General features: G+C 40.7%; 3 protein-coding genes across 6 annotated transcripts in view; all 3 read right to left on the bottom strand.

Annotated features, from left to right (window-relative positions):
* Positions 1–3,328: 3,328 nt before the first annotated feature.
* Positions 3,329–7,808, bottom strand: LOC133542260 (leucine-rich alpha-2-glycoprotein-like). Its single transcript, XM_061886209.1, has one exon. It carries the CDS (start codon positions 7,579–7,581, stop codon positions 6,553–6,555), a length of 1,029 nt encoding a protein of 342 aa, XP_061742193.1. The 5' UTR covers positions 7,582–7,808; the 3' UTR covers positions 3,329–6,552.
* A 5,866-nt stretch (positions 7,809–13,674) lies between these two features.
* si:dkey-90m5.4 (leucine-rich alpha-2-glycoprotein) lies at positions 13,675–14,962 on the bottom strand. The gene has a single exon (XM_061885915.1). It carries the CDS (start codon positions 14,909–14,911, stop codon positions 13,910–13,912), a length of 1,002 nt encoding a protein of 333 aa, XP_061741899.1. The 5' UTR covers positions 14,912–14,962; the 3' UTR covers positions 13,675–13,909.
* A 4,447-nt stretch (positions 14,963–19,409) lies between these two features.
* LOC133542353 (rho-associated protein kinase 2-like) overlaps positions 19,410–25,000 on the bottom strand; it is a 164,359-nt gene continuing 158,768 nt past the window's right edge. For all 4 annotated transcript variants that reach the window (XR_009804135.1, XM_061886406.1, XM_061886407.1 and 1 more), the window contains one exon: positions 19,410–19,826. Coding sequence is in view for 1 of the 4 variants with exons in the window: in XM_061886407.1 (XP_061742391.1) it covers positions 19,823–19,826 (4 nt within the window). In the remaining 3 variants the exon portion in view is untranslated. The remainder of the gene's footprint in view (positions 19,827–25,000) is intronic.

Below are 25,000 nucleotides of genomic sequence, written 5' to 3'. Positions count from 1 at the left end.
TATGTATGTGTATAATGTGTGTGTATGTATAAATATGGGTGTGTATGTATGTATGTATGTATATATAAATGTGTGTGTGTATGTATGAATATAGGTGTGTATGTATGTATAATGTGTGTGTGTATGTATGAATATGGGTGTGTATGTATGTATAATGTGTGTGTATGTATGAATGTGTGTGTATGTATGTATATATATGTGTGTGTGTGTATGTATGTATGTATATGTGTGTGTATGTATGAATATGGGTGTGTATGTATGTACGTACGTACGGATATATGTGTGTGTGTGTATGTATATATGTGTGTGTGTGTATGTATGAATATGGGTGTGTATGTATGTACGTACGTACGTATATATGTGTGTTTATGTATATATGTGTGTGTGTGTGTATGTATGTATATGTGTGTGTATGGATGAATATGGGTGTGTGTGTATGTATGTACGTACGTACGTATATATGTGTGTGTGTATGTATGTATGCATATATGTATGTATGTGTATATATGTATGTATATGTGTGTGTATGTATGAATATGGGTGTGTATGTATGTATGTATAAATGTGTGTGTGTATAATGTGTGTGTGTATGTATGAATATGGGTGTGTGTGTATGCATACATGTACGTATGTGTATATATGTATGTATGTGTGTGTGTGTATGTATGTATGCATATATGTATGTGTGTGTATATATGTATGTATGTGTTTGTGTGTATGTATGAATATGGTTGTGTATGTATGTATGTATGTATATATATATATATGTGTGTGTATGTATGTATGTATGTATGTGTATATATGTATGTATGTACAGTATATGTGTGTGTGTATGTATGTATGTATGCATGCATGTATGTATGTATGTGTATATATGTGTGTATGTATGAATATGGGGGTGTATGTATGTATGAGTGTGTATGTTTGTATAAATGTGTGTATGTATGTATAAATGTGTGTGTTTGTATGTATGAGTGTGTATGTTTGTATAAATGTGTGTATGTATGTATAAATGTGTGTATGTATGTATAAATGTGTGTATGTATGTATAAATGTGTGTGTATGTATGTATATGTGTGTGTATATGTAGAAATGTGTGTTTGTATTTATGTATATGTGTGTGTATTTATGCATATATGTATGTGTATATATGTATGTATGTACAGTATATGTGTGTGTTTGTGTGTATGTATGTATGCATATATGTGTATATAAATGTATGTATATATGTGTGTGTATGTATGTATGTATATATGCATATTTATGTGTGTGTATATACTGTATGTATGTATATGTGTGTGTATGTATGCACGTGTGTATGTATGTATGTATATATGCATATATGTATGTATGTATGTGTGTGTATATGCTGTATGCATTTATATATGTGTGTATTTATGGAGATATATGTATGTATGTGTGTATGTATAAATGTGTGTGTATATATATGTGAATGTATATATGCATATATGTGTGTGTATATACTGTATGCATTTATATATGTGTGTATGTATAAATGTTTCTATGTATATATGTGTGTGTGTATGTACGTGTGTGTGTAAGTGTGTATGTATATGTGTGTATGTTTGTATAAATGTGTGTGTGTGTATGTATAAATGTGCGTGTTTGTATGTATATGTGTCTGTATGTATATATATGTGTAAGTATGTGTGTGTGAGTATGTATGTGTGTGTATATGTATAAATGTGTGTTTGTATGTATGTATATGTGTGTGTATTAATGTATGTATGTATATACATATGTGTATGTATGTATAAATATGCGTGTTTGTTTTTGTGTGTGTATGTATATACATGTGTGTATGTATGTGTGTGTATGTATATATTTTTGTATGCATAAATGTTTCTCTTTATACATATGTGTATGTATATATGTGCGTGTGTATGTATGTGTATGAATGTATGTATATATGTGTGTATGTGTTTGTATATATGTATGTATGTATGTATGTATAAAAATGTGTATATGTGTTTGTGAATGAATGTGTGTATGTATGTGTGTGTATGTAAAAATGTGTCTATGTGTATGTATGTTTTTGTATGTATGTATGTATGTGTGTGTTTGTTTGTTTGCTTTGGGAACACCTCCTGCACAAATCTTCACGCTACTCTGTCAAATCTCCAACGTTCATTTCTCGCCTCTTACTCCTTCACTGATGAATTTCATTTTCATAAGTGAGGTTTCATGCATTTAAGATTGATGAATTGATGCTCTGCTCAATACTTGCTGGAGAAATGTTGGGGAGACAGAGGATGAATATTGTTGGAGAACGGCAAAACACACACACACACACACACACACACACACACACACACACACACACACACACACACACACACACACACACACACACACACACACACACACACCTCCGAAAAATGCCCAACTACAGTCTTATAATAAAAGTCGTAATTTTACTCAACGCCAGTCAAAATTTTACAAGAAAAACTGAACATTTGTGCAATATTATGATAAAAGTTGGAATTTCACTCAATAAAGGTCGCAATTTTACAGGAAAAGCTTCAAAGTTTTATGAAAAGAGTCGTAATTTTACTCGACAAAAGTCAAAATGTTATTACAAAACTTTAAAAATTTTGGCACTATAATAATATTTGGAATTTTACTTGGCAAAGTTAAGACAAAAGTCATAATTTTTCTCAAAAAATGTCACCGCTTTACAAAAACAACCAAAAAATTGGCAATATTGTGATACAGGTCAGAATTTTATATGACAAATGTCGCCATTTTTCATGAGAAAGTTATAATTTGACATAACAGAAGTAATAATTTTACGGAAAAATATTGCAATATTACAAAAACAGAAAAAATACGAGAAATTGTTCCCAATTTTTTAAGAAAATAGTTGACACATTGTGAAAAAAAAGCACATTTTTTTACTCGGAATTTTTTGTTTGTAATTGTTTTTCAATCTTCATTATTTACTTCAAGTTATTACAGTATGTCTCTATATACATAATTATATATATATTTTAAATGAATTTTGGCCATTTTTGGCATTTCAATTTCTTACACACACTTGTTATTTCATATGTTGACCAGACGGGGAGCACTTCAAATATTCACCCACACTTGTTATTTCATATGTTGACCAGAAGGGGAGAACTTCAAATATTTACCCACACTTGTTATTTCATACGTTGACCAGAGGGGGAGCACTTCAAATATTCACCCACACTTGTTATTTCATATGTTGACCAGAAGGGGAGCACTTCAAATATTTACACAAACTTGTCATTTCATACGTTAACCAGAGGGGGAACACTTTAAATATTTACACAGACTTGTTGTTTCATATGTTGACCAGAAGGGGAGCACTTCAAATATTTACACAAACTTGTTATTTCATATGTTAACCAGAGGGGGAGCACTTTAAATATTTACACAGACTTGTTATTTCATATGTTGACCAGACGGGGAGCACTTCAAATATTTACACACACTTGTTATTTCATACGTTGACCAGAGGGGAAGTGTCAGAATAATTGTGTATAAGTTATCACACAACTTGTTTTCCCATGAGTTCAGGCTGCCCTTTGTTCTCATCAAGCAAAAGGCCTACCGCTTGTAAACCTCCACTGTGCGCGATGGGATGCGACGTGGAGGTGTCGGCTTCTTTGATCTATCGGACAGCCACAGGAAGACCTTGTCATGACCCGAGAGCTACAAAGCAGGGAGAGGGAGCAGACCTGACACTGCTTCAGGCACCTTTTCTTTAAACTGTTTATGACCGAGTGCGGCAGCTGTTTATGACCTCCTTCCCCTTAGAAACAGCTGCAGCCATGTAATTAGGGAATGCCCAAATAAATGATGAGACGTGGAGCGACATTGTACGAGGGTACAAGTGCACGGGCTATTCTTATGAGCAAAATTGAATCCTGTCTCGGTCTGATTCCTTGCTTCTTGTCTCGTCTAATAGACGTCATCGGTGTTTGAACCTGACAGAGAGCACTTCAAATTTTTACACGGACTTGTTATTTCATATGTTGACCAGAGGGCGAGCATTTTTTAAATCAGTCAAAATTGGCCGATCGACCTGCACATCCCTTCTCTAAATCTCTGCTAGGGAAAAAATGCATTTAAATAAATATTGAACATCTCGAAGTGGAATTATTTTCCCCGAGCACAATCTTGTGGATGACTGACAAGAGGATTCACTCTATTTATTTGATTCTGTTATTGAACAAACTCATGGAGCGAGGCACAGAGTGAAACCTCTTGCACCCTGTTTGGAAGAAAGATATGAAGTAAACAAACAAACACACAAACATGGCAAAGTCCACTTTCTTTTACCGTTCCATGAAATTGATTTATTGGCCCGGCTTTGACGCGTACAAAGATCTAAAAACTACAGAGCTTACACACTAAAAGAATGTTGGGTTAAAAAATAACCCAATTGGTTGGTTTAGAAAAGGACAAACCTCTTATTTGAGTTATTTTAACTCAACATTTTGGGTTAATTTTTTTCAACCCAAAAGTTGAGTTATGCTTACTCAATGTTGGGCGATTGTAAATGATGTAAACAATATTAATCCATAATCTAATTCCCTTGAAGAATAAAGCATCTTTTTAAATAAAACAACAAAACATTTTACCCCAAAAAGCGTTGCAAGTTGAAAAACAACCCAGAAATGGTTCATCATTTTGAAAACCCAAGAAATGAGTCGAAATAATATCCTTATAACCCCCAAAATTGATTGCTATTCATTAAAATAACTCCGAAATTTAACCCAACACTAGCAACCCATAAATTGGGTTATCAAAAAAAAAAACAATTTTAACCCTACTGCTGGTCCAGAAAAGGAAAAACCCCTTATTTGAGTTATTTTAACTCAACATTTTGGGTAAATTTTTCAACACAACTTTTACGTTTAATTATTCAACAAAACTTTTGAGTAATGCTAACTAAATGTTGGGTTATTCACCAGCTAACTATTGGGTTGAATTATTTAACCCAAAAGTTGAGTTACACTAACTCAATTTTGGGTGATTGTAAATAATGGCAGTAAGATTAATCTATAATAAAATTCCCTTCAGGAAACAACTTTCTTTTGTAATAAACAAAACAAAACCTTTTACCCAAAAATGCGTTGCTAGTTGAAAAACAACCCAGAAATGGTTCATCATTTTGAAAACCCAGGAAATGAGTTGAAATAATATCTTCACAACCCAAAAAATTGATTTCTATTCATAAAAATAACAAAAATTAACCCAACACTAGCAACCCATGAATTGGGTTATCAAAAAAACCCAATTTTAACCCAACTGACGGTTCAGAAAAGGACAAACCCCTTATTTGATGTTATTTTAACTCAACATTTTGGGTTAATTTTTCAACCCAACTTTTGCGTTGAGTTATTTAACCCAAAAGTTGGGTTATGCCAACTAAATGTTGGGTTATTCACCACCTAACTATTTGGTTGAATTATTTAACCCAAAAGTTGAGTTATGCTAACTCAATGCTGGGTGATTGTAAATAATGTAAATGAGGTTAATCCATAATAAAATTCCCTTCAAGAAAAAGTATATCTTTAATTAAACAAAATTGTTTCACCCAAAAATGCGTTGCTACTTGAAAAACAACCCAGAAATGGTTCATCATTTTGAAAACCCAGGAAATGAGTTGAAATAATATCTTCACAACCCAAAAAATTGATTTCTATTCATAAAAATAACAAAAATTAACCCAACACTAGCAACCCATGAATTGGGTTATCAAAAAAACCCAATTTTAACCCAACTGACGGTTCAGAAAAGGACAAACCCCTTATTTGAGTTATTTTAACTCAACATTTTGGGTTAATTTTTCAATCCCAGGAAATGAGTTGAAATAATATACTTATAACCCAAAAAATGGAATGCTATTCATAAAAATAACAAAATTCAACCCAACACTAGCAACCCATAAATTGGGTTATCAAAAAAACCCAATTTTAACCCAACTGCCGGTTCAGAAAAGGTCAAACCCCTTATTTGAGTTATTTTAACTCAACATTTTGGGTTAATTTTTCAATCCCAGGAAATGAGTTGAAATAATATACTTATAACCCAAAAAATGGAATGCTATTCATAAAAATAACAAAATTCAACCCAACACTAGCAACCCATAAATTGGGTTATCAAAATAACCCAATTTTAACCCGACTGCCGGTTCAGAAAAGGACAAACCCCTTATTTGAGTTATTTTAACTCAACATTTTGGGTTAATTTTTCAATCCCAGGAAATGAGTTGAAATAATATCCTTATAACCCAAAAAATGGATTGCTATTCATTAAAATAACTCCAGAATTTAACCCAACACAAGCAACTCATAAATTGGGTTATCAAAATAATCCAGCATTTTTTAGTGTGCACAGTATTTTGGTGTTGATTTATACACTAAATTGCACCGCCACTAGGTAGTGTATTTGTATTGTCCATCCATCCATTTTTTTTCTACCGTTTGTCCCTTTTGGGGTTGCTGGAGCCTATCTCAGCTGCATTTGGGCGAAAGGCGGGGTTTATGATCATTTTCAATCGTGTTTATCCAGAAAATGAGCCAATTCCTCATCTCCGACAAGACCAAGGTCATGTCCTGTTAAAGATGCCACCGGTCTATTTTTGAGAGTTTCCGGGCCGGTGCAAGTGACCTCGTCCAAGAAGAAGACATTGCCAGGGTGGTCGATAAGCCATCGCCGCAGATAGTCGATCTTCTCATCGCACAGCCACGGGTTCCCAGTCAGAATCATCTGGAAAGTAGAGTTCGTGCCACCCAGCAGGCTTTGGGGGAGACGTTGGAGCTGGTTCTGGTTGAGAAGAAGCATCTGAAGGCGGGGAAGACCCGAGAGGAGTCCCAGGTGAAGCTCCCTGAGATGATTCTCCTGCAGGAACAGTCTTGAAAGCCTCTGGTTGTGTTTGAAAAGCGAATGGTTCAGGGTGCTCAGTTTGTTCCTGGCGAGGTTAAGGGTGTCCAGCTGGTGTAGTTTCTCCAAGGCTCCTGCTTGGAGTTCTTCAAGGTTGTTATGGCTCAGGTCAAGATGTTCTAGGTGTTCCAGTTTGTGCAGAAAAACAGACGGGATGCGGGATAATAGATTCCTGGATAAATCGAGCTGAATGAGGCTGCTGGTTTCCGAGAACCACTCAGCATCGACTTCTTCAATGCGGTTGTTCTTAAGGAGCAGGTTGCGCAGAGACTTCTGGTCGAAGATCTTTGGAGGCAATCGTACGAGAAGGTTACCTGTGAGATCCAAAGTGGTCAGTTGGGAAGTGTTCCTCAGGAGATCCCAAGGAAGCTTGTCCAGTTTGTTGTGATACAGCTGGAGACTCCTCAGAAGGGTCACTGCGCCCAGATGATGGGGTTCTACGGCGCTGAGCTGGGTGGACTGGACGGATAAGCGAGTGGTGTTGGGAGGTAAAGCGTCCACGGGGAAGGACGTCATGGAGGTGTCACTGCACTCCACCTCGGCGCCCCGAGGTGAAAAGGAGCAGGAGCACGAGTGCGGGCAAGCACGGATGCCACAGGTGGTCAAAACAAAAACCATGAGAAAAAGCCTTAAGCTCATTTTTAAGCACTAAAAAGACCCGTAGGATTCAATTCTGAATTAGCGACCGTTCATCCCTTCCCTTAGAAACCAGTTTCCCACCAAATGAATCCACATCAGACGGGAGCAGAGAGGGCATCATGTTGCAATAGGCAAACAAAACCGAGCAAACATTTCCACAGCCGTCTAATCAGTGATTGACAAGCTATCGCAAGATGTTAGTTACCTTGTTTTTGCACAATTTGTACTTCTTTATGAATGTTGCATATAATGTCTTTTTTGCGATGCCTTTGTCCTCCACGGTTGATTCTTCTTTTGCTTCTTGGTAAGTTGTTTCCATGGACAAGTACGGACGGGAGTTCTCTTCCATTGTTTGATGAGAGTGCGGAAATATGACCATCCATCTTTTTCCGCTTGGGGCAGCAGTTTAAGCAGGGAAGCCCAGACTTCCCTCTCCCCAGCCAGTTTGTCCAGCTCTTCCTGGGGGATCCCGAGGCGTTCCCAGGCCAGCCGGGAGACATAGTCTTCCCAACGTGTCCTGGGTCTTCCCCGTGGCTTCCTACCATTCGGACGTGCCCTAAACACCTCCCTCGGGAGGCGTTCGGGTGGCATCCTGACCAGATGCCCGAACCACCTCATCTGGCTCCTCCCGATGTGGAGGAGCAGCGGCTTTTCTTTGAGTTCCTCCCGGATGGCAGAGCTTCTCACCCTATCTCTAAGGTCGAGCTCCGCCACCCGGCGGAGAAAACTCCTTTCGGCCACTTCTACCCTTGATCTTGTCCTTTTGGTCAAAACCCAAAGCTCATGACCATAGGTGAGGATGGGAACGTAGCGCGACCGGTAAATTGAGAGCTTTGCCTTCCGGCTCAGCTCCTTCTTCACCACAACGGATCGATACAGCGCCACACCGACCCGTCCGTAGATCTCATGATCCACTCTTCCCTCACTCGTAAACAAGACTCCGAGGTACTTGAACTCCTCCACTTGGGGGCAGGGTCTCCTTCCCAACCCGGAGATGGCACGCCACTCTTTTTCTGGCGAGAACCATGGACTCGGACTTGGAGGTGCTGATTCTCATCCCAGTCACTTCACACTCGGCTGCGAACCGATCCAGTGAGAGCTGAAGATCCTGGCCAGATGAAGCCATCAGGACCACATCATCTGCAAAAAGCAGAGACCTAATCCAGCAGCCACCAAACTGGATCTTGACTGCGCCTAGAAATTCTGTCTATAAAAGTTATGAACAGAATCGGTGACAAAGGACAGCCTTGGCGGAGTCCAACCCTCACTGGAAACTTCCGCCAATGCGGACCAAGCTCTGGCACTGATCATACAGGGAGTGGACTGCCACAATAAGACAGTCTGATACCCCATACTCTCTGAGCACTCCCCACAGGACTTCCCGAGGGACACGGTCGAATGCCTTCTCCAAGTCCACAAAGCACATGTAGACTGGTTGGGCAAACTCCCATGCATCCTCAAGTATGACCATATCACACCAATTCTCAAATCCCTTCACTGGCTTCCTTTTCCACTCTGGAATGAATACAGAGTCTCCCTACTCACCCACCAGTGCCTCCCTCTACCTCAAAGAACTACCCACCCCCAAAATCCTCAACACGACACCTCCGCTCCGGACAGGCAAACCTCCTCCAACCTCTGAGGACAAACCTACGAACAAGGCGAGACCGGGCTTTCTGCTCTGCCGCTTCCAGTTTATGGAACGCTCTCCCTGACCACCTGAGTGCACCACAGACTGTTAATGCTTTACAAAAGGCTTAAAAACCCTTCCTTAAAAAAAATATATATGCATATTATATCTAACTATTAGGCTGTTCTAGTTTTTATTTTTCATTATCTTTTTATTGTTTTAATACACTGTAGCACTTTGAGGTTGTTTACTCAATGTAAAGTGATTTTTACAAATAAAATCTATTATTATTATTGTTTGTCCATTCGTACGGACGTCTTCAGCACTTCTTGTTTGTTCATAGTCCTCGCAGTAATGCTGAAGCCCATCCAGCAGATGGCACTGTTTCATCACATTATGTATTTGATTTCAATAAGTCCCATTCATCTATCCATTTCCTACCGCTTGTCCCTCTCGGGTTCGGTGGTGACCGGAGGGGGAGAGCAGCTGTAATTTCTTCAAGTTTGAAAATGTATACAAACCCAAAACCAGTGAAGTCGACACGTGTAAATGGTAAATAAAAACAGAATTCAATAATTAGCAAATCCTTTTCAACTTATATTCAATTGAATAGACTGCAAAGACAAGATATTTAACATTCAGACTGAGAAACTTATTTTTTTTGCTTTTTACTAAGAATGTCATGGCTTCAACATGGCCTAAGTAGTTGGGAAAGGGCATGTTCACCACTGTGTTACATCACCTTTCCTTTAAACAAAACTCAGTAAACGTTTGGGAACTGAGGAGAAACATTGTTGGAGCTTTTCAGGTGGAATTATTTCCCATTCTTGCTTGATGTACAGCTTAAGTTGTCCGGGTTCTCCGTTGTGGTATTTTAGACGTCATATTGCGCCACACATTTTCAATGTATGGCTGTTGTAACACGTGGCTTGGCATTGTCTCGCTGAAATAAGCAGGGGCGTCCATGATAACGTTGCTAGGATGGCAACATATGTTGTTCCAAAACCTGTATGTACCTTTCAGCATTAATGGTGCCTTCACAGATATGTAAGTTACCCATGCCTTGGGCACTAATGCACCCCCATACCATCACAGATGCTGGCTTTTCAACTTTGCGCCTCGAATAATCCGGATGGTTCTTTTCCACTTTGTTCAGGAGGACACAATGCCTGTTCCAAATGAGCTAATATTTGCAAAAAACAACGTTTTCCGGTTCGAACGTTAAGTATCTTGTCTTTACAGTCTATTCAATCTCTGTAGTGGATTTTTGTTTTTCAGAAAAAAAATATATCCCGGTTATGCAAAAACACAAATGTCCACTCCGGTGGACACTGGCTCTCAGAAGAATATACAACAGAGAGATTCAACTCATTTCCAGAAATTTAAAAGGCTGTGGGGCCTAAGTTCTTCCCATCACGTCTTATTTCTGTGTATCGGCTGGGGACATCTCTGCGCTGCTGATCCGCCTCCGCTTGGGATGGTTTCCTGCTGGCTCCGCTGTGAACGGGACTCTCGCTGCTGTGCTGGATCCGCTTTGGACTGGACTCTCGCGGCTGTGTTGGATCTATTGTGGATTGAACTTTCACAGTATCATGTTGGACCCGCTCGACATCCATTGCTTTTCTCCTCTCCAAGGTTCTCATAGTCATCATTGTCACCGACGTCCCACTGGGTGTGAGTTTTCCTTGCCCTTATGTGGGCCTACCGAGGATGTCGTAGTGGTTTGTGCAGCCCTTTGAGACACTAGTGATTTAGGGCTATATAAGTAAACATTGATTGATTGATTGATTAATGTGAAGGGCTACCAGTTTGATACACACTTAAATAAATTGTATTTCTGTCCGTCATTCTGTCGTACATTTTTTTTTCCTTTTATGGAAGGGTTTTCTTTTAGAGAATAAATGATGACAAAAATTGAACGGTTTAAAAGAGGAGAAAACAGGAAATTAAATTTTGAAACATAGTTTATCTTCAATTTCAACTCTTTAAAATTCATAATTCTACCAAACAAAAAGAAGAAAAAAACTAGCTAATTTGAATCTTTTGGAAAAAATTACAAAAATAATTAGTAATTTTTCCTGATTAAGATTAATTTTAGAATTTTGATGACATGTTTAAAATAGGTTAAAATCCAATCTGCACTTTGTTAGAATATATAACAAATAGGACCAAGCTATATTTCTAACAAAGACAAATCATTATTTCTTCTAGATTTTCCAGAACAAAAATTTAAAAAATAAATTCAAAAGACTTTGGAATAAGATTTAATTTTGATTCTAAAGATTTTCTAGATTTGCCACAATATATTTTTTAAGATTTTAATCATAATAATTTTGAAGAAATATTTCACAAATATTCTTCGTCGAATAATCTAAAGCTAAAATGAAGAATTAAATTATTTATTTAATTTTTTTTTTTTTTAACTATTATCATTTATATCTTTTATTCTTTACAATAAAAAGAAATAATTTACTTGGACATTGATTTAAATTGTCAGGAAAGAAGAGGAAGGAATTTAAAAGGTAAAAAGGTATGTGTTTAAAAATCCTAAAATCATTTTTAAGCTTGTATTTTTTCTCTAAAATTGTCTTTCTGAAAGTTATAAGAAGCAAAGTAAAAAAATAAATGAATTAATTTAAACAAGTGAAGACCAAGTCTTTAAAATATTTTTTTGGATTTTCAGATTTTATTTGAGTTTTGTCTCTCTTAGAATTAAAAATGTCCAGCAAAGCGAGACCAGCTTGTTAGTAAATAAATACAATTTAAAAAATAGATGCAGCTCACTGGTAAGTGCTGCTATTTGAGCTATTTTTAGAACAGGCCAGCGGGCGACTCATCTGGTCCTTACGGGCGACCTCATAGCCTAGTGTATAGTAGGCCAAAGATCATATCAATGATGATTTAAGACTCTCACAAGTTTTTTTTTCTAACTGAACTCGCAAGCCAACAGTTAAAAAGCCCGAATTATGAAAAAGGAAAGGACCTAAAATGGAACCTTGAGGAACACCATCAATATGACTGAAGAAGTCGAACAAATGACGACTGACTGCATTCGAAGTAAAAAAGCTACCGCAACACCCGAGTTACATAAATCGCATTATGAAAAAGTGTTGTAACTGCTAAAAAGGAGATGACTTAAAGCGGAGCCTTGAGGAACGCCTCGGAGATGTTTGGACCCCAGTGTTCTGTGAATTAATGAACTCATGTTCTTCATATGTTTATATTCAACTTGGAGAAAGCGAACCTACCAGGTTTAAGTAAATAATGTTTGAGAACAAGCCTTAGTTGGACATTCGAATGTGGACTGGAATTAGCCCGCTCACGAGAAGAAGCAAAACAACCAGGCTTCGGAATGCAAAAGTGATAGCCCTATCCTGGAGGAGAGATTCCATGTTTATCTTAAACGGCAACCGTACAAGTTATGGTATACATATTGTGTTTTCCCAGTCACTACGCATGAACATTGCCTTACAAGGTCAGGTTGTTCGGCTCCTTCATTTTTTTGACCGGAGATCCTTCTGGTACTACAGAACTGAATAACGACGATCGCTTGTAATAAAGCAACTCCGACGTCCAATTTGATCCGGCCGCACCGCCGTGTTGCCCTCCTGAGAGAGTGGCCATGCCAGCAACTTGAGGGTTCCTGGTTCAATCCCCACCTTCTACCAACCTAGTCACTGCTGTTGTGTCCTTGGGCAAGACACTTTACGCACTTGCTCACAGTGCCACCCACACTGGTTTAAATGTAACTTAGATATTGGGTGCGCTTTGAGTCACTAGAGAAAAGCGCTATATAAATATAATTTAGAGGGGGACAAGACCAAAAATACACTTCCCTAGCATGGGTCAAAATGTCAATGCAAGAATCTGACAATTTGTTTGCCGTGGTCCAAGTTCCTCAAGTGCTCTGTGGTTTTTAGGAATTTGCTGCAAAAATGTTTGTTTCCCAAGTTTTGAACTGAACTCTTTCATGACGGTTTAGAATGCACAAGAAAATAATAATAATAATAGATTAGAGTTTATATCGCGCTTTTCTATTATTAGGTACTCAAAGCGCTAACGGAGAAGTGGGAACCCATCCGTGGAGAGGCGCAGCCGACGGCGGGGTAGGGCAAGCCATAGTCCTACTCAAGATGGCGGCCAGGAGGCCTATCTCCTAGCAGTATATAAAATGGGAGAAGGAGGAAAGAAGGAGGCAGAAGGAGTAGACGAACCAGACGAGCAAGAACGACTGGGAGCGAGCCGAACGCAGCGATGAAGGCGAGAGAGGAGCGGCTGAAAAGCGATCCGAAGAAAAGACAAAGCTTTATTGAAAAATAAAGAGTCAAACCTGCAAAAGCATTGTCCTTCCTTGATGGTCCAAGCAACCCGCACGATGACGGCCGGAAGTCGTTCACACCATCATTCATTCACACCGGGTGGTGGTAAGCTACATTTGTAGACTGACGGAAGCGAGACTGCCTGAAGGCCCCTCCGACCACCGCTCTACATACTATGCCAAGCCGCACCTAAAGTGGAAAACCAAGGTCACGACAGAACCAATAACAGACTAACCAATTTAATGAGTATAACTGTAAGTTTAATTACAACTGAACATCCATCCATCCATTTTCTACCGCTTATTCCCTTCGGGGTCGCGGGTTACATTATCATGTCTGTATTGCTAGCTGAGTAGGATTACTTGTTGCAACGTTTTCATTACGAGGCCCGAAGGTTTAGTTCACTTTCTGTCAACGACATGACTGAGCGGCTCTTCAGAGACTGCGGACCAGAACACGTGATGGTCTCAGGGAGGAAGAGCGTGGTCCGGTTCTTCTGGAGCCACCTGAAAAGGTACTCCAGCTGAGCGTCGCACAACCAAGGGTTGCCAGTAAGGTCCAGTCCTTCGGGATCGAGGGACTCAAGGCTGTCCAGCAGTCCCGTGGGGATGTTGCTCAGCTTGTTGTCGTCCAGGCTGAGGTGCTTGAGCTGACTGAGCTCCTGGAAAATATTCCCGGGGAGGTGTGTGAGCCGGTTCCTGGACAGGAACAAGTAGGTGAGGTTGCGGGTGTTTACAAGAACGGAAGCATCCAGGGCGTCCAGGTTGTTGTTGCGTAGATTCAGGCGGTCCAGCTTGGTGAGTCGATTCAGAGCATTTGCAGAGATGGTCTCCAGGAGGTTGTTGGAGAGGTCGAGGCTCTCCAGTTGAGGCATCTTCTGGAGGAAGTCAGCCGGGATTTTGGTCAAGCGGTTCCCAGAAATGTCCAGCCAAGTCAGGCTGCTGTTGTCCGGAATCCACCCGGGTTCCGCCATCTCCATCAGGTTGTTCTTGAGCACCAGGCTGCGAAGAGGAGCGTGGCTGAAGACGTCCGCGGGCAAGTGGGTCAACTTGTTGCCGGTCAGGTCTAAAGCCGTGAGCTGAGGAACGCCCCTGAGAAGATGCGAGGAGAGGTTCTTCAGCCGGTTGTTGAACAAATGGAGCTCCTTCAGGCGGGGCGTAGCTTCCAGATCCCGCTCGGTGATGGACGTGATGTTGGTGAACTGGATGGTGAGGGTGCTGGTGTTGTGGGGCAGGCCCTCGGAGGGGAAGGACGTCAGGGGGACCTGATTGCAGACCACCTCGGCTCTTCTCGGGTAGCATTTGCACAGCGGCGGGCAAGCTAGAGAAACATGGCTGACGCAGGCTAGGAGGAGGACGACGGTTGCCGAGCACGCCTTCATTGCTCAGGGAAGAGATGCGGTGTGAGGAGGACTGAGGCTGGACGGGCGTCAGTCAGGCTGCAGACTATTGAGTCACAGGGATCGATATCCCGGCCTAATCATTACCTGCAGTGCAAACATGCTACTCTTGCTAACTCAGTTGAGGGTTAAAAGCCACCATGTGACTTCATATCAGTTGAGGTTCATGGACGAAAGTTTTGGGACCACCATATATGACTTTTAAAACGAATATATATCAAGTCTGTCATGGCAGCACGGTGGGACAGGGGTCGGTGCATCTGCCTCACAATACAAAGGTCTTGAGTAGTCCTGAGTTCAATCCCAGGCTCGGGATCTTTCTGTGTGGAGTTTGCATGTTCTCTCCGTGACTGCGTGGGTTCTCTCCGGCTTCCTCCCACTTCCAAAGACATGCACCTGGGGATAGGTTGATTGGCAACACTAAATTGGCCCTAGTGTGTGAATGTTTGTCTATCTGTGTTGCCCCCTGGCAACTTGTCCGGGGTGTATGCCGCCTTCCGCCCGATTGAAGCTGAGATTGGCTCCAGCGACTCCCTGATAGGAACAAGCGGTAGAAATAGATAGATCCGTTAAGAATTCTGTGGAGAGGCGGAGCTGACGGTCCGAGAGAGCACCAACATGGTGGAAAGGAGGCGGAGCTGGCGAGCGAGCAGGTGCGTGGATCGCGCACCTGGATACAATTAATGAATCCTCGCGCACTGTTAAAAGGGGCGGCAGCTGTGAACGCGGGGGAGAAAGGCGGAGAGACTGGAAGAAGCAGGAGTGCAGCTGACGCAGAGCGAGCGGGAAAGAGGAGCGGGAAAGCGACCTGGACTGAGGTGTTTATTGAAAAATAAACAAAGTCAAATTGCTCGAAATAATGTCCTTCCTTGGTGGTCCATGGAACCTGCAAGGGGTCGGCTTGAGACTGTCGCATTTGAAAATAAACATGCCCTTTCCCAACTACTTTGGCAGGCCATGAAGTTCTAAGTTAATTATTATTTGCAAAAAAAAAAAAAAAAGTTTATGAGTGAACATCAAATATGTTGTCTTTGTAGCATATTCAACTGAATATGGGTTGAAAAGGATTTGCAAATCATTGTATTCTGTTTATATTTACATCTAACACAATTTCCCAACTCATATGGAAACAGGGTTTTTTTATTATTAGTGTTGTAAATACTATTCTTTCTATATCTAGAAAGGGTGGTCCTAAAGAGGTAATCAATTTTCGGAGGTCTCAAGAAGGTAACAAAGTGAATTATATTTATATAGCGCTTTTCTCTAGTGACTCAAAGCGCTTTTACATCGTGAAACCCAATATCTAAGTTGCCTTTAAAGCAGTGTGGGTGGCACTGGGAGCAGGTGGGTAAAGTGTCTTGCCCGAGGACACAACGGCAGGGACTAGGATGGCGGAAGCGGGGATCGAACCTGCAACCCTCAAGTTGCTGGCACGGCCACTCTACCAACCGAGCCATGCCGCCCCGGGTACTCCGGCTTCCTCCCACCTCCAAAAACATGCGCCTGGGGATAGGTTGATTGGCAACACTAAATTGGCCCTAGTGTGTGAATGTTTGTCTATCCGTGTTGCCCCCTGGCAACTTGTCCAGGGTGTATGCCGCCTTCCGCCCGATTGTAGCTGAGCTTGGCTCCAGCGACTCCCTGATAGGAACAAGCGGTAGAAATAGATAGATCCGTTAAGAATTCTGTGGAGAGGCGGAGCTGACGGTCCGACAGAGCACCAACATGGTGGAGGGGGGCGGAGCTGGCGAGCGAGCAGGTGCGTGGATCGCGCACCCGGATACAATTAATGAATCCTCGCGCACTGTTAAAAGGGGCGGCAGCTGTGAACGCGGGGGAGAAAGGCGGAGAGACTGGAAGAAGCAGGAGTGCAGCTGACGCAGAGTGAGAGAGGAGAGCCGAAGACAGACGACGAGCGAGCGGGAAAGCGACCTGGACTGAGGTGTTTATTGAAAAATAAACAAAGTCAAATTGCTCGAAATAATGTCCTTACTTGGCGGTCCATGGAACCCGCCAGGGGGTCGGCTTGAGACTGTCGCATTTGAAAATAAACATGCCCTTTCCCAACTACATTGGCAGGCCATGAAGTTCTAAGTTAATTATTATTTGCAAAAAATAATAAAAAAGTTTATGAGTGAACATCAAATATGTTGTCTTTGTAGCATATTCAACTGAAAAGGATTTGCAAATCCGTGTATTCTGTTTATATTTACGTCTAAGACAATTTCCCAACTCATATGGAAACAGTTTTTTTTATTATTAATAGTGTAAATACTATTCTTTCTATATCTAGAAAGGGTGGTCCTAAAGAGGTAATCAATTTTCGGAGGTCTCAAGAAGGTAACAAAGTAAATTATATTTATATAGCGCTTTTCTCTAGTGACTCAAAGCGCTTTTACATAGTGAAACCCAATATCTAAGTTGCATTTAAAGCAGTGTGGGTGGCACTGAGAGCAGGTGGGTAAAGTGTCTTGCCCGAGGACACAACGGCAGCGACTAGGATGGCGGAAGCGGGGATCGAACCTGGAACCCTCAAGTTGCTGGCACCAACCGAGCTATTCCGCCCCATTTGGTTGTCAGTTAAGCTGGACGTAAAGTCCTTCACAGGTAGCCACACTGTTAAGAGAGTATATTAGATGTGGAGAATGAAGTACAATCTTCAGCAGATGGCCAACATGGTGAGCTATCACATTATGTATGTATGAGTGCCAGCTAGCTTAAGGCGCTTCTGAAACATTTATGGCCGTACGGCAGTCCAGCCCACTCACTTGCGCGAGAACCTCGGAGGGACACGAAACTATTCTGGAATAAGTCATCGAGTGCCTGAAAAAAAATATGCACAGGGTGAGAGGAACATAGGTTTTTTTTTTCTTTTTATACAAACCCCGTTTCCATATGAGTTGGGAAATTGTGTTAGATGTAAATATAAACAGAATACAATGATTTGCAAATCCTTTTCAACCCATATTCAGGTGAACATGCGAGAAAGACAAGATATTTGATGTTCAAACTCAAATAATAATTAACTTGGAATTTCATGGCTGCAACACGTGCCAAAGTAGTTGGGAAAGGGCATGTTCACCACTGTGTTACATCACCTTTTCTTTCAACAACACTCAATAAACGTTTGGGAACTGAGGAAACTAATTGTTGTGAAGCTTTGAAAGTGGAATTCTTTCCCATTCTTGTTTTATGTAGAGCTTCAGTCGTTCAACAGTCCGGGGTCTCCGCTGTCGTATTTTACGCTTCATAATGCGCCACACATTTTCCATGGAAGACAGGTCTGGACTGCAGGCGGGCCAGGAAAGTACCCGCACTCTTTTTTTTACGAAGCCACGCTGTTGTAACACGTGACTTGGCATTGTCTTGCTGAAATAGGCAGGGGCGTCCATGATAAAGATGGCAGCATATGTTGTTCCAAAACCTGTATTTACCTTTCAGCATTAATGGTGCCTTCACAGATGTGTAAGTTACCCATGCCTTGGGCACTAATGCACCCCCATACCATCACAGATGCTGGCTTTTGAATTTTGCATCGATAACAGTCTGGATGGTTCGCTTACCCTTTGGTCCGGATGACACAATGTCAAATATTTCCAAAAACAATTTGAAATGTGGACTTGTCAGACCACAGAACACTTTTCCACTTTGCATCAGTTCATCTTTAATGAGGTCGGGCATAGTGAAGCCGGCAGCGTTTCTGGGTGTTGTTGATAAATGGCTTTTGCATTGCAAAGTAGAGCTTTAACTTGCACTTACAGATGTAGCGACCAACTGTATTTAGTGACAGTGGTTTTCTGAAGTGATCCTGAGTCTATGTGGTGATATCCTTTCGAGATTGATGTCTGTTTTTGATACAGTGCCGTCTGAAGGATCGAAGGTCACGGTCATTCAATGTTGGTTTCCGGCCATGCCGCTTACGTGGAGTGATTTCTCCAGATTCTCTGAACCTTTTGATGATATTATGGACCATAGATGTTGAAATCCCTAAATTTATTGCAGTCGAACTTTGAGAAACGTTGTTCTTAAACTGTTTGACTATTTGCTCACGCAGTTGTGGACAAAGGGGTGTACCTCGCCCCATCCTTTCTTGTGAAAGACCGAGCAATTTTTTGGGAAGCTGTTTTTATACCCAATCATGGCACCCACCTGTTCCCAATTAGCCTGCACACCTGTGGGATGTTCCTAATAAGTGTTTGATGAGCATTCCTCAACTTTATCAGTATTTATTGCCACCTTTGCCAACTTCTTTGTCATGTGTTGCTGGCATCCAATTCTAAAGTTAATGATTATTTGCAAAGAAAATATATTTTTTAAATCAGTTCGGACATTGTCTTTGTAGCATATTCAACTGAATATGGCTTGAAAATGATTTGCAAATTATTGTATTTTGTTTATATTTACATCTAACACAATTTCCCAACTCATATGGAAACGGGGTTGGTACAAAAAGAATGCAGTATAAAGACACAATCAAAGGTTTTCCCGGGGTACAATAATTTTATTTGAATCACCAAACATAAAATGGATTGATTGTGTTCACGTTTTTCCACGATCGAATGTGAGATAAAACTAATCCTGCAACCTGTTGAGTAAACTAGTTCTAGGTACTATGCACTCATAAAAAACATTCTTAAAATGCCGTTCCTCTTCATTTATATACAAAAGCACACACACCTTGCACTTCAAACATTAAAAGTCCTTTCCTTTTATTCTTTTTTTTTTTTCATTCTAAAAGCAAGGTCGTGTTGACTAACCTGAATGAGAAGACATGCTATTGTTCCTCTTATGGAAAGTTCTTACAGTTTCAGTGAATGTCTCTTGTCTTGATTTGGCGCCACGCTGCTGTCAATCATCCACAAAGAAGTGGATGATCTCCTCGCTGGGCCGGGGTTAACTGGAGGAGGGAAGAGAGAAATAATATTAACTTTAATAAACTGTTATTCATGACTCACACACTAAACTAAACTCTATATAGCACAAGCAGAACATTTGGACATTTTCTTTATTTTCATGACTATTTACATTGTAGATTGTCCCTGAAGGCATCACAACTAGGAATGAACAGGTTCGATAAGTGGAAACTTGTTTTATATTCTAGTTTGCACACTTTAGGCATTTTCTGGATGAGCTTCAAGCACACCTGTGAAGTGAAAACCATTTCAGGTGAAGCTCATAATAGTGAGAGTCCAGTCCATAGTGGATCTAACATAATAGTGAGAGTCTAGTCCATAGTGGATCTAACATAATAGTGAAAGTCCAGTCCATAGTGGATCTAACATAATAGTGAGAGTCCAGTCCATAGTGGATCTAACATAATAGTGAGAGCCCAGTCCATAGTGGATCTAACATAATATTGAGAGTCTAGTCCATAGTGGATCTAACATAATAGTGAAAGTCCAGTCCATAGTGGATCTAACATAATAGTGAGAGTCCAGTCCATAGTGGATCTAACATAATAGTGAGAGTCTAGTCCATAGTGGATCTAACATAATATTGAGAGTCTAGTCCACAGTGGATCTAACATAATAGTGAAAGTCCAGTCCATAGTGGATCTAACATAATAGTGAGAGTCCAGTCCATAGTGGATCTAACATAATAGTGAGAGTCCAGTCCATAGTGGATCCAACATAATAGTGTGAGAGTCCAGTCCATAGTGGATCTAACATAATGGTGAGAGTCCAGTCCATAGTGGATCTAACATAATAGTGAGAGTCCAGTCAATAGTGGATCCAACATAATAGGGAGAGTCCAGTCCATAGTGGATTTAACGTAATAGTGAGAGTCCAGTCCATAGTTCATCTAACATAATAGTGAAAGTCCAGTCCATAGTGGATCTAACATAATAGTGAAAGTCCAGTCCATAGTGGATCTAACATAATCGTGAAAGTCCACTCCATAGTGGATCTAACATAATAGTGAGAGTCCAGTCCATAGTGGATCTAACAAAATAGTGAGAGTCCAGTCCATGGTGGATCTAACAAAATAGTGAGAGTCCAGCCCATAGTGGACCTAACATAATAGGGAGAGTCTAGTCCATAGTGGATCTAACATAATAGTGAGAGTCCAGTCCATAGTGGATCTAACATAATAGTGAGAGTCCGGTCCATAGTGGATCAAACATAATAGTGAGAGTCCAGTCCATAGTGGATCCAACATAATAGTGTGAGAGTCCAGCCCATAGTGGACCTAACATAATATTGAGAGTCCAGTCCATAGTGGATTTGACATAATAGTGAGAGTCCAGTCCATAGTGGATCTAACATAATAGTGAGAGTCCAGTCCATAGTGGATCTAACAGTGACAGTCCAGTCCATAGTGGATCTAACATAATATTGAGAGTCCAGTCCATAGTGGATCTGACATAATAGTGAGAGTCCAGTCCATAGTGGATCCAACATAATAGTGAAAGTCCAGTCCTTAGTGGATCTAACATAATAGTGAGAGTCCAGTCCATAGTGGATCCAACATAATAGTGAGAGTCCAGTCCATAGTGGATCTGACATAATAGTGAGAGTCCAGTCCATGGTGGATCTAACAAAATAGTGAGAGTCCAGTCCATAGTGGATCTAACATAATAGTGAGAGTCCAGTCCATAGTGGATCTAACATAATAGTGTGAGAGTCCAGTCCAGAGTGGATCTAACAAAATAGTGAGAGTCCAGTCCATAGTGGATCCAACATAATAGTGAGAGTCCAGTCCATAGTGGATCTAACATAATAGTGAGAGTCTAGTCCATAGTGGATCCAACATTATAGTGAGAGTCCAGTCCATAGTGGATCTAACATAATAGTGAGAGTCCAGTCCGTAGTGGATCTAACATAATAGTGAGAGTCCAGTCCATAGTGGATCCAACATAATAGTGAGAGTCCAGTCCATAGTGGATCTAACATAATAGTGAGAGTCCAGTCCGTAGTGGATCTAACATAATAGTGAGAGTCCAGTCCGTAGTGGATCTAACATAATAGTGAGAGTCCAGTCCATAGTGGATCCAACATAATAGTGAGAGTCCAGTCCATAGTGGATCGAACATAATAGTGAAAGTCCAGTCCTTAGTGGATCTAACATAATAGTGTGAGAGTCCAGTCCATAGTGGATCTAACATAATAGTGAGAGTCCAGTCCATAGTGGATCCAACATAATAGTGAGAGTCCAGTCCATAGTGGATCTAACATAATAGTGAGAGTCCAGTCCATAGTGGATCTAACATAATAGTGAGAGTCCAGTCCGTAGTGGATCTAACATAATAGTGAGAGTCCAGTCCATAGTGGATCCAACATAATAGTGAGAGTCCAGTCCATAGTGGATCGAACATAATAGTGAAAGTCCAGTCCTTAGTGGATCTAACATAATAGTGTGAGAGTCCAGTCCATAGTGGATCTAACATAATATTGAGAGTCCAGTCCATAGTGGATCTGACATAATAGTGAGAGTCCAGTCCATAGTGGATCTAACATAATAGTGAGAGTCCAGTCCATAGTGGATCTAACATAATAGTGAGAGTCCAGTCCATAGTGGATCCAACATAATAGTTAGAGTCTAGTCCATAGTGGATCTAACATAATAGTGAGAGTCCAGTCCATAGTGGATCGAAAATAATAGTGAAAGTCCAGTCCTTAGTGGATCTAACATAATAGTGAGAGTCCAGTCCATAGTGGATCCAACATAATAGTGTGAGAGTCCAGTCCATAGTGGATCTAACATAATATTGAGAGTCCAGTCCATAGTGGATCTGACATAATAGTGAGAGTCCAGCCCATAGTGGATCTAACATAATAGTGAGAGTCTAGTCCATAGTGGATCTAACATAATAGTGAGAGTCCAGTCCATAGTGGATCTAACATAATAGTGAGAGTCCAGTCCATAGTGGATCTAACATAATAGTGAGAGTCCAGTCCATAGTGAATCTAACATAATAGTGAGAGTCCAGTCCATAGTGGATCTAACATAATATTGAGAGTCTAGTCCATAGTGGATCTAACATAATAGTGAAAGTCCAGTCCATAGTGGATCTAACATAATAGTGAAAGTCCAGTCCATAGTGGATCTAACATAATAGTGAGAGTCCAGTCCATAGTGGATCTAACATAATAGTGGGAGTCCAGTCCATAGTGGATCCAACATAATAGTGTGAGAGTCCAGTCCATAGTGGATCTAACATAATGGTGAGAGTCCAGTCCATAGTGGATCTAACATAATAGTGAGAGTCCAGTCAATAGTGGATCCAACATAATAGGGAGAGTCCAGTCCATAGTGGATTTAACGTAATAGTGAGAGTCCAGTCCATAGTTCATCTAACATAATAGTGAAAGTCCAGTCCATAGTGGATCTAACATAATAGTGAAAGTCCAGTCCATAGTGGATCTAACATAATCGTGAAAGTCCACTCCATAGTGGATCTAACATAATAGTGAGAGTCCAGTCCATAGTGGATCTAACAAAATAGTGAGAGTCCAGTCCATGGTGGATCTAACAAAATAGTGAGAGTCCAGCCCATAGTGGACCTAACATAATAGGGAGAGTCTAGTCCATAGTGGATCTAACATAATAGTGAGAGTCCAGTCCATAGTGGATCTAACATAATAGTGAGAGTCCGGTCCATAGTGGATCGAACATAATAGTGAGAGTCCAGTCCATAGTGGATCCAACATAATAGTGTGAGAGTCCAGCCCATAGTGGACCTAACATAATATTGAGAGTCCAGTCCATAGTGGATTTGACATAATAGTGAGAGTCCAGTCCATAGTGGATCCAACATAATAGTGAGAGTCCAGTCCATAGTGGATCTAACAGTGACAGTCCAGTCCATAGTGGATCTAACATAATATTGAGAGTCCAGTCCATAGTGGATCTGACATAATAGTGAGAGTCCAGTCCATAGTGGATCCAACATAATAGTGAAAGTCCAGTCCTTAGTGGATCTAACATAATAGTGAGAGTCCAGTCCATAGTGGATCCAACATAATAGTGAGAGTCCAGTCCATAGTGGATCTGACATAATAGTGAGAGTCCAGTCCATGGTGGATCTAACAAAATAGTGAGAGTCCAGTCCATAGTGGATCTAACATAATAGTGAGAGTCCAGTCCATAGTGGATCTAACATAATAGTGTGAGAGTCCAGTCCAGAGTGGATCTAACAAAATAGTGAGAGTCCAGTCCATAGTGGATCCAACATAATAGTGAGAGTCCAGTCCATAGTGGATCTAACATAATAGTGAGAGTCTAGTCCATAGTGGATCCAACATTATAGTGAGAGTCCAGTCCATAGTGGATCTAACATAATAGTGAGAGTCCAGTCCGTAGTGGATCTAACATAATAGTGAGAGTCCAGTCCATAGTGGATCCAACATAATAGTGAGAGTCCAGTCCATAGTGGATCGAACATAATAGTGAAAGTCCAGTCCTTAGTGGATCTAACATAATAGTGTGAGAGTCCAGTCCATAGTGGATCTAACATAATATTGAGAGTCCAGTCCATAGTGGATCTGACATAATAGTGAGAGTCCAGTCCATAGTGGATCTAACATAATAGTGAGAGTCCAGTCCATAGTGGATCTAACATAATAGTGAGAGTCCAGTCCATAGTGGATCCAACATAATAGTTAGAGTCTAGTCCATAGTGGATCTAACATAATAGTGAGAGTCCAGTCCATAGTGGATCCAACATAATAGTGAAAGTCCAGTCCTTAGTGGATCTAACATAATAGTGAGAGTCCAGTCCATAGTGGATCCAACATAATAGTGTGAGAGTCCAGTCCATAGTGGATCTAACATAATATTGAGAGTCCAGTCCATAGTGGATCTGACATAATAGTGAGAGTCCAGCCCATAGTGGATCTAACATAATAGTGAGAGTCTAGTCCATAGTGGATCTAACATAATAGTGAGAGTCCAGTCCATAGTGGATCTAACATAATAGTGAGAGTCCAGTCCATAGTGGATCTAACATAATAGTGAGAGTCCAGTCCATAGTGAATCTAACATAATAGTGAGAGTCCAGTCCATAGTGGATCTAACAGTGACAGTCCAGTCCATAGTGGATCTACCATAATATTGATAGTCTAGTCCATA

Source organism: Nerophis ophidion, linkage group LG24 (genome assembly GCF_033978795.1).
Source record: "Nerophis ophidion isolate RoL-2023_Sa linkage group LG24, RoL_Noph_v1.0, whole genome shotgun sequence".
Classification (NCBI taxonomy): domain Eukaryota; kingdom Metazoa; phylum Chordata; class Actinopteri; order Syngnathiformes; family Syngnathidae; genus Nerophis; species Nerophis ophidion.
This window is presented reverse-complemented; position numbering and strand designations above follow the sequence as displayed.

Excerpts from the sequence above, each read along its gene's own strand:
- LOC133542260 (XM_061886209.1), bottom strand. The coding sequence starts at position 7,581 with ATGAGCTTAAGGCTTTTTCTCATGGTTTTTGTTTTGACCACCTGTGGC.
- si:dkey-90m5.4 (XM_061885915.1), bottom strand. The coding sequence starts at position 14,911 with ATGAAGGCGTGCTCGGCAACCGTCGTCCTCCTCCTAGCCTGCGTCAGC.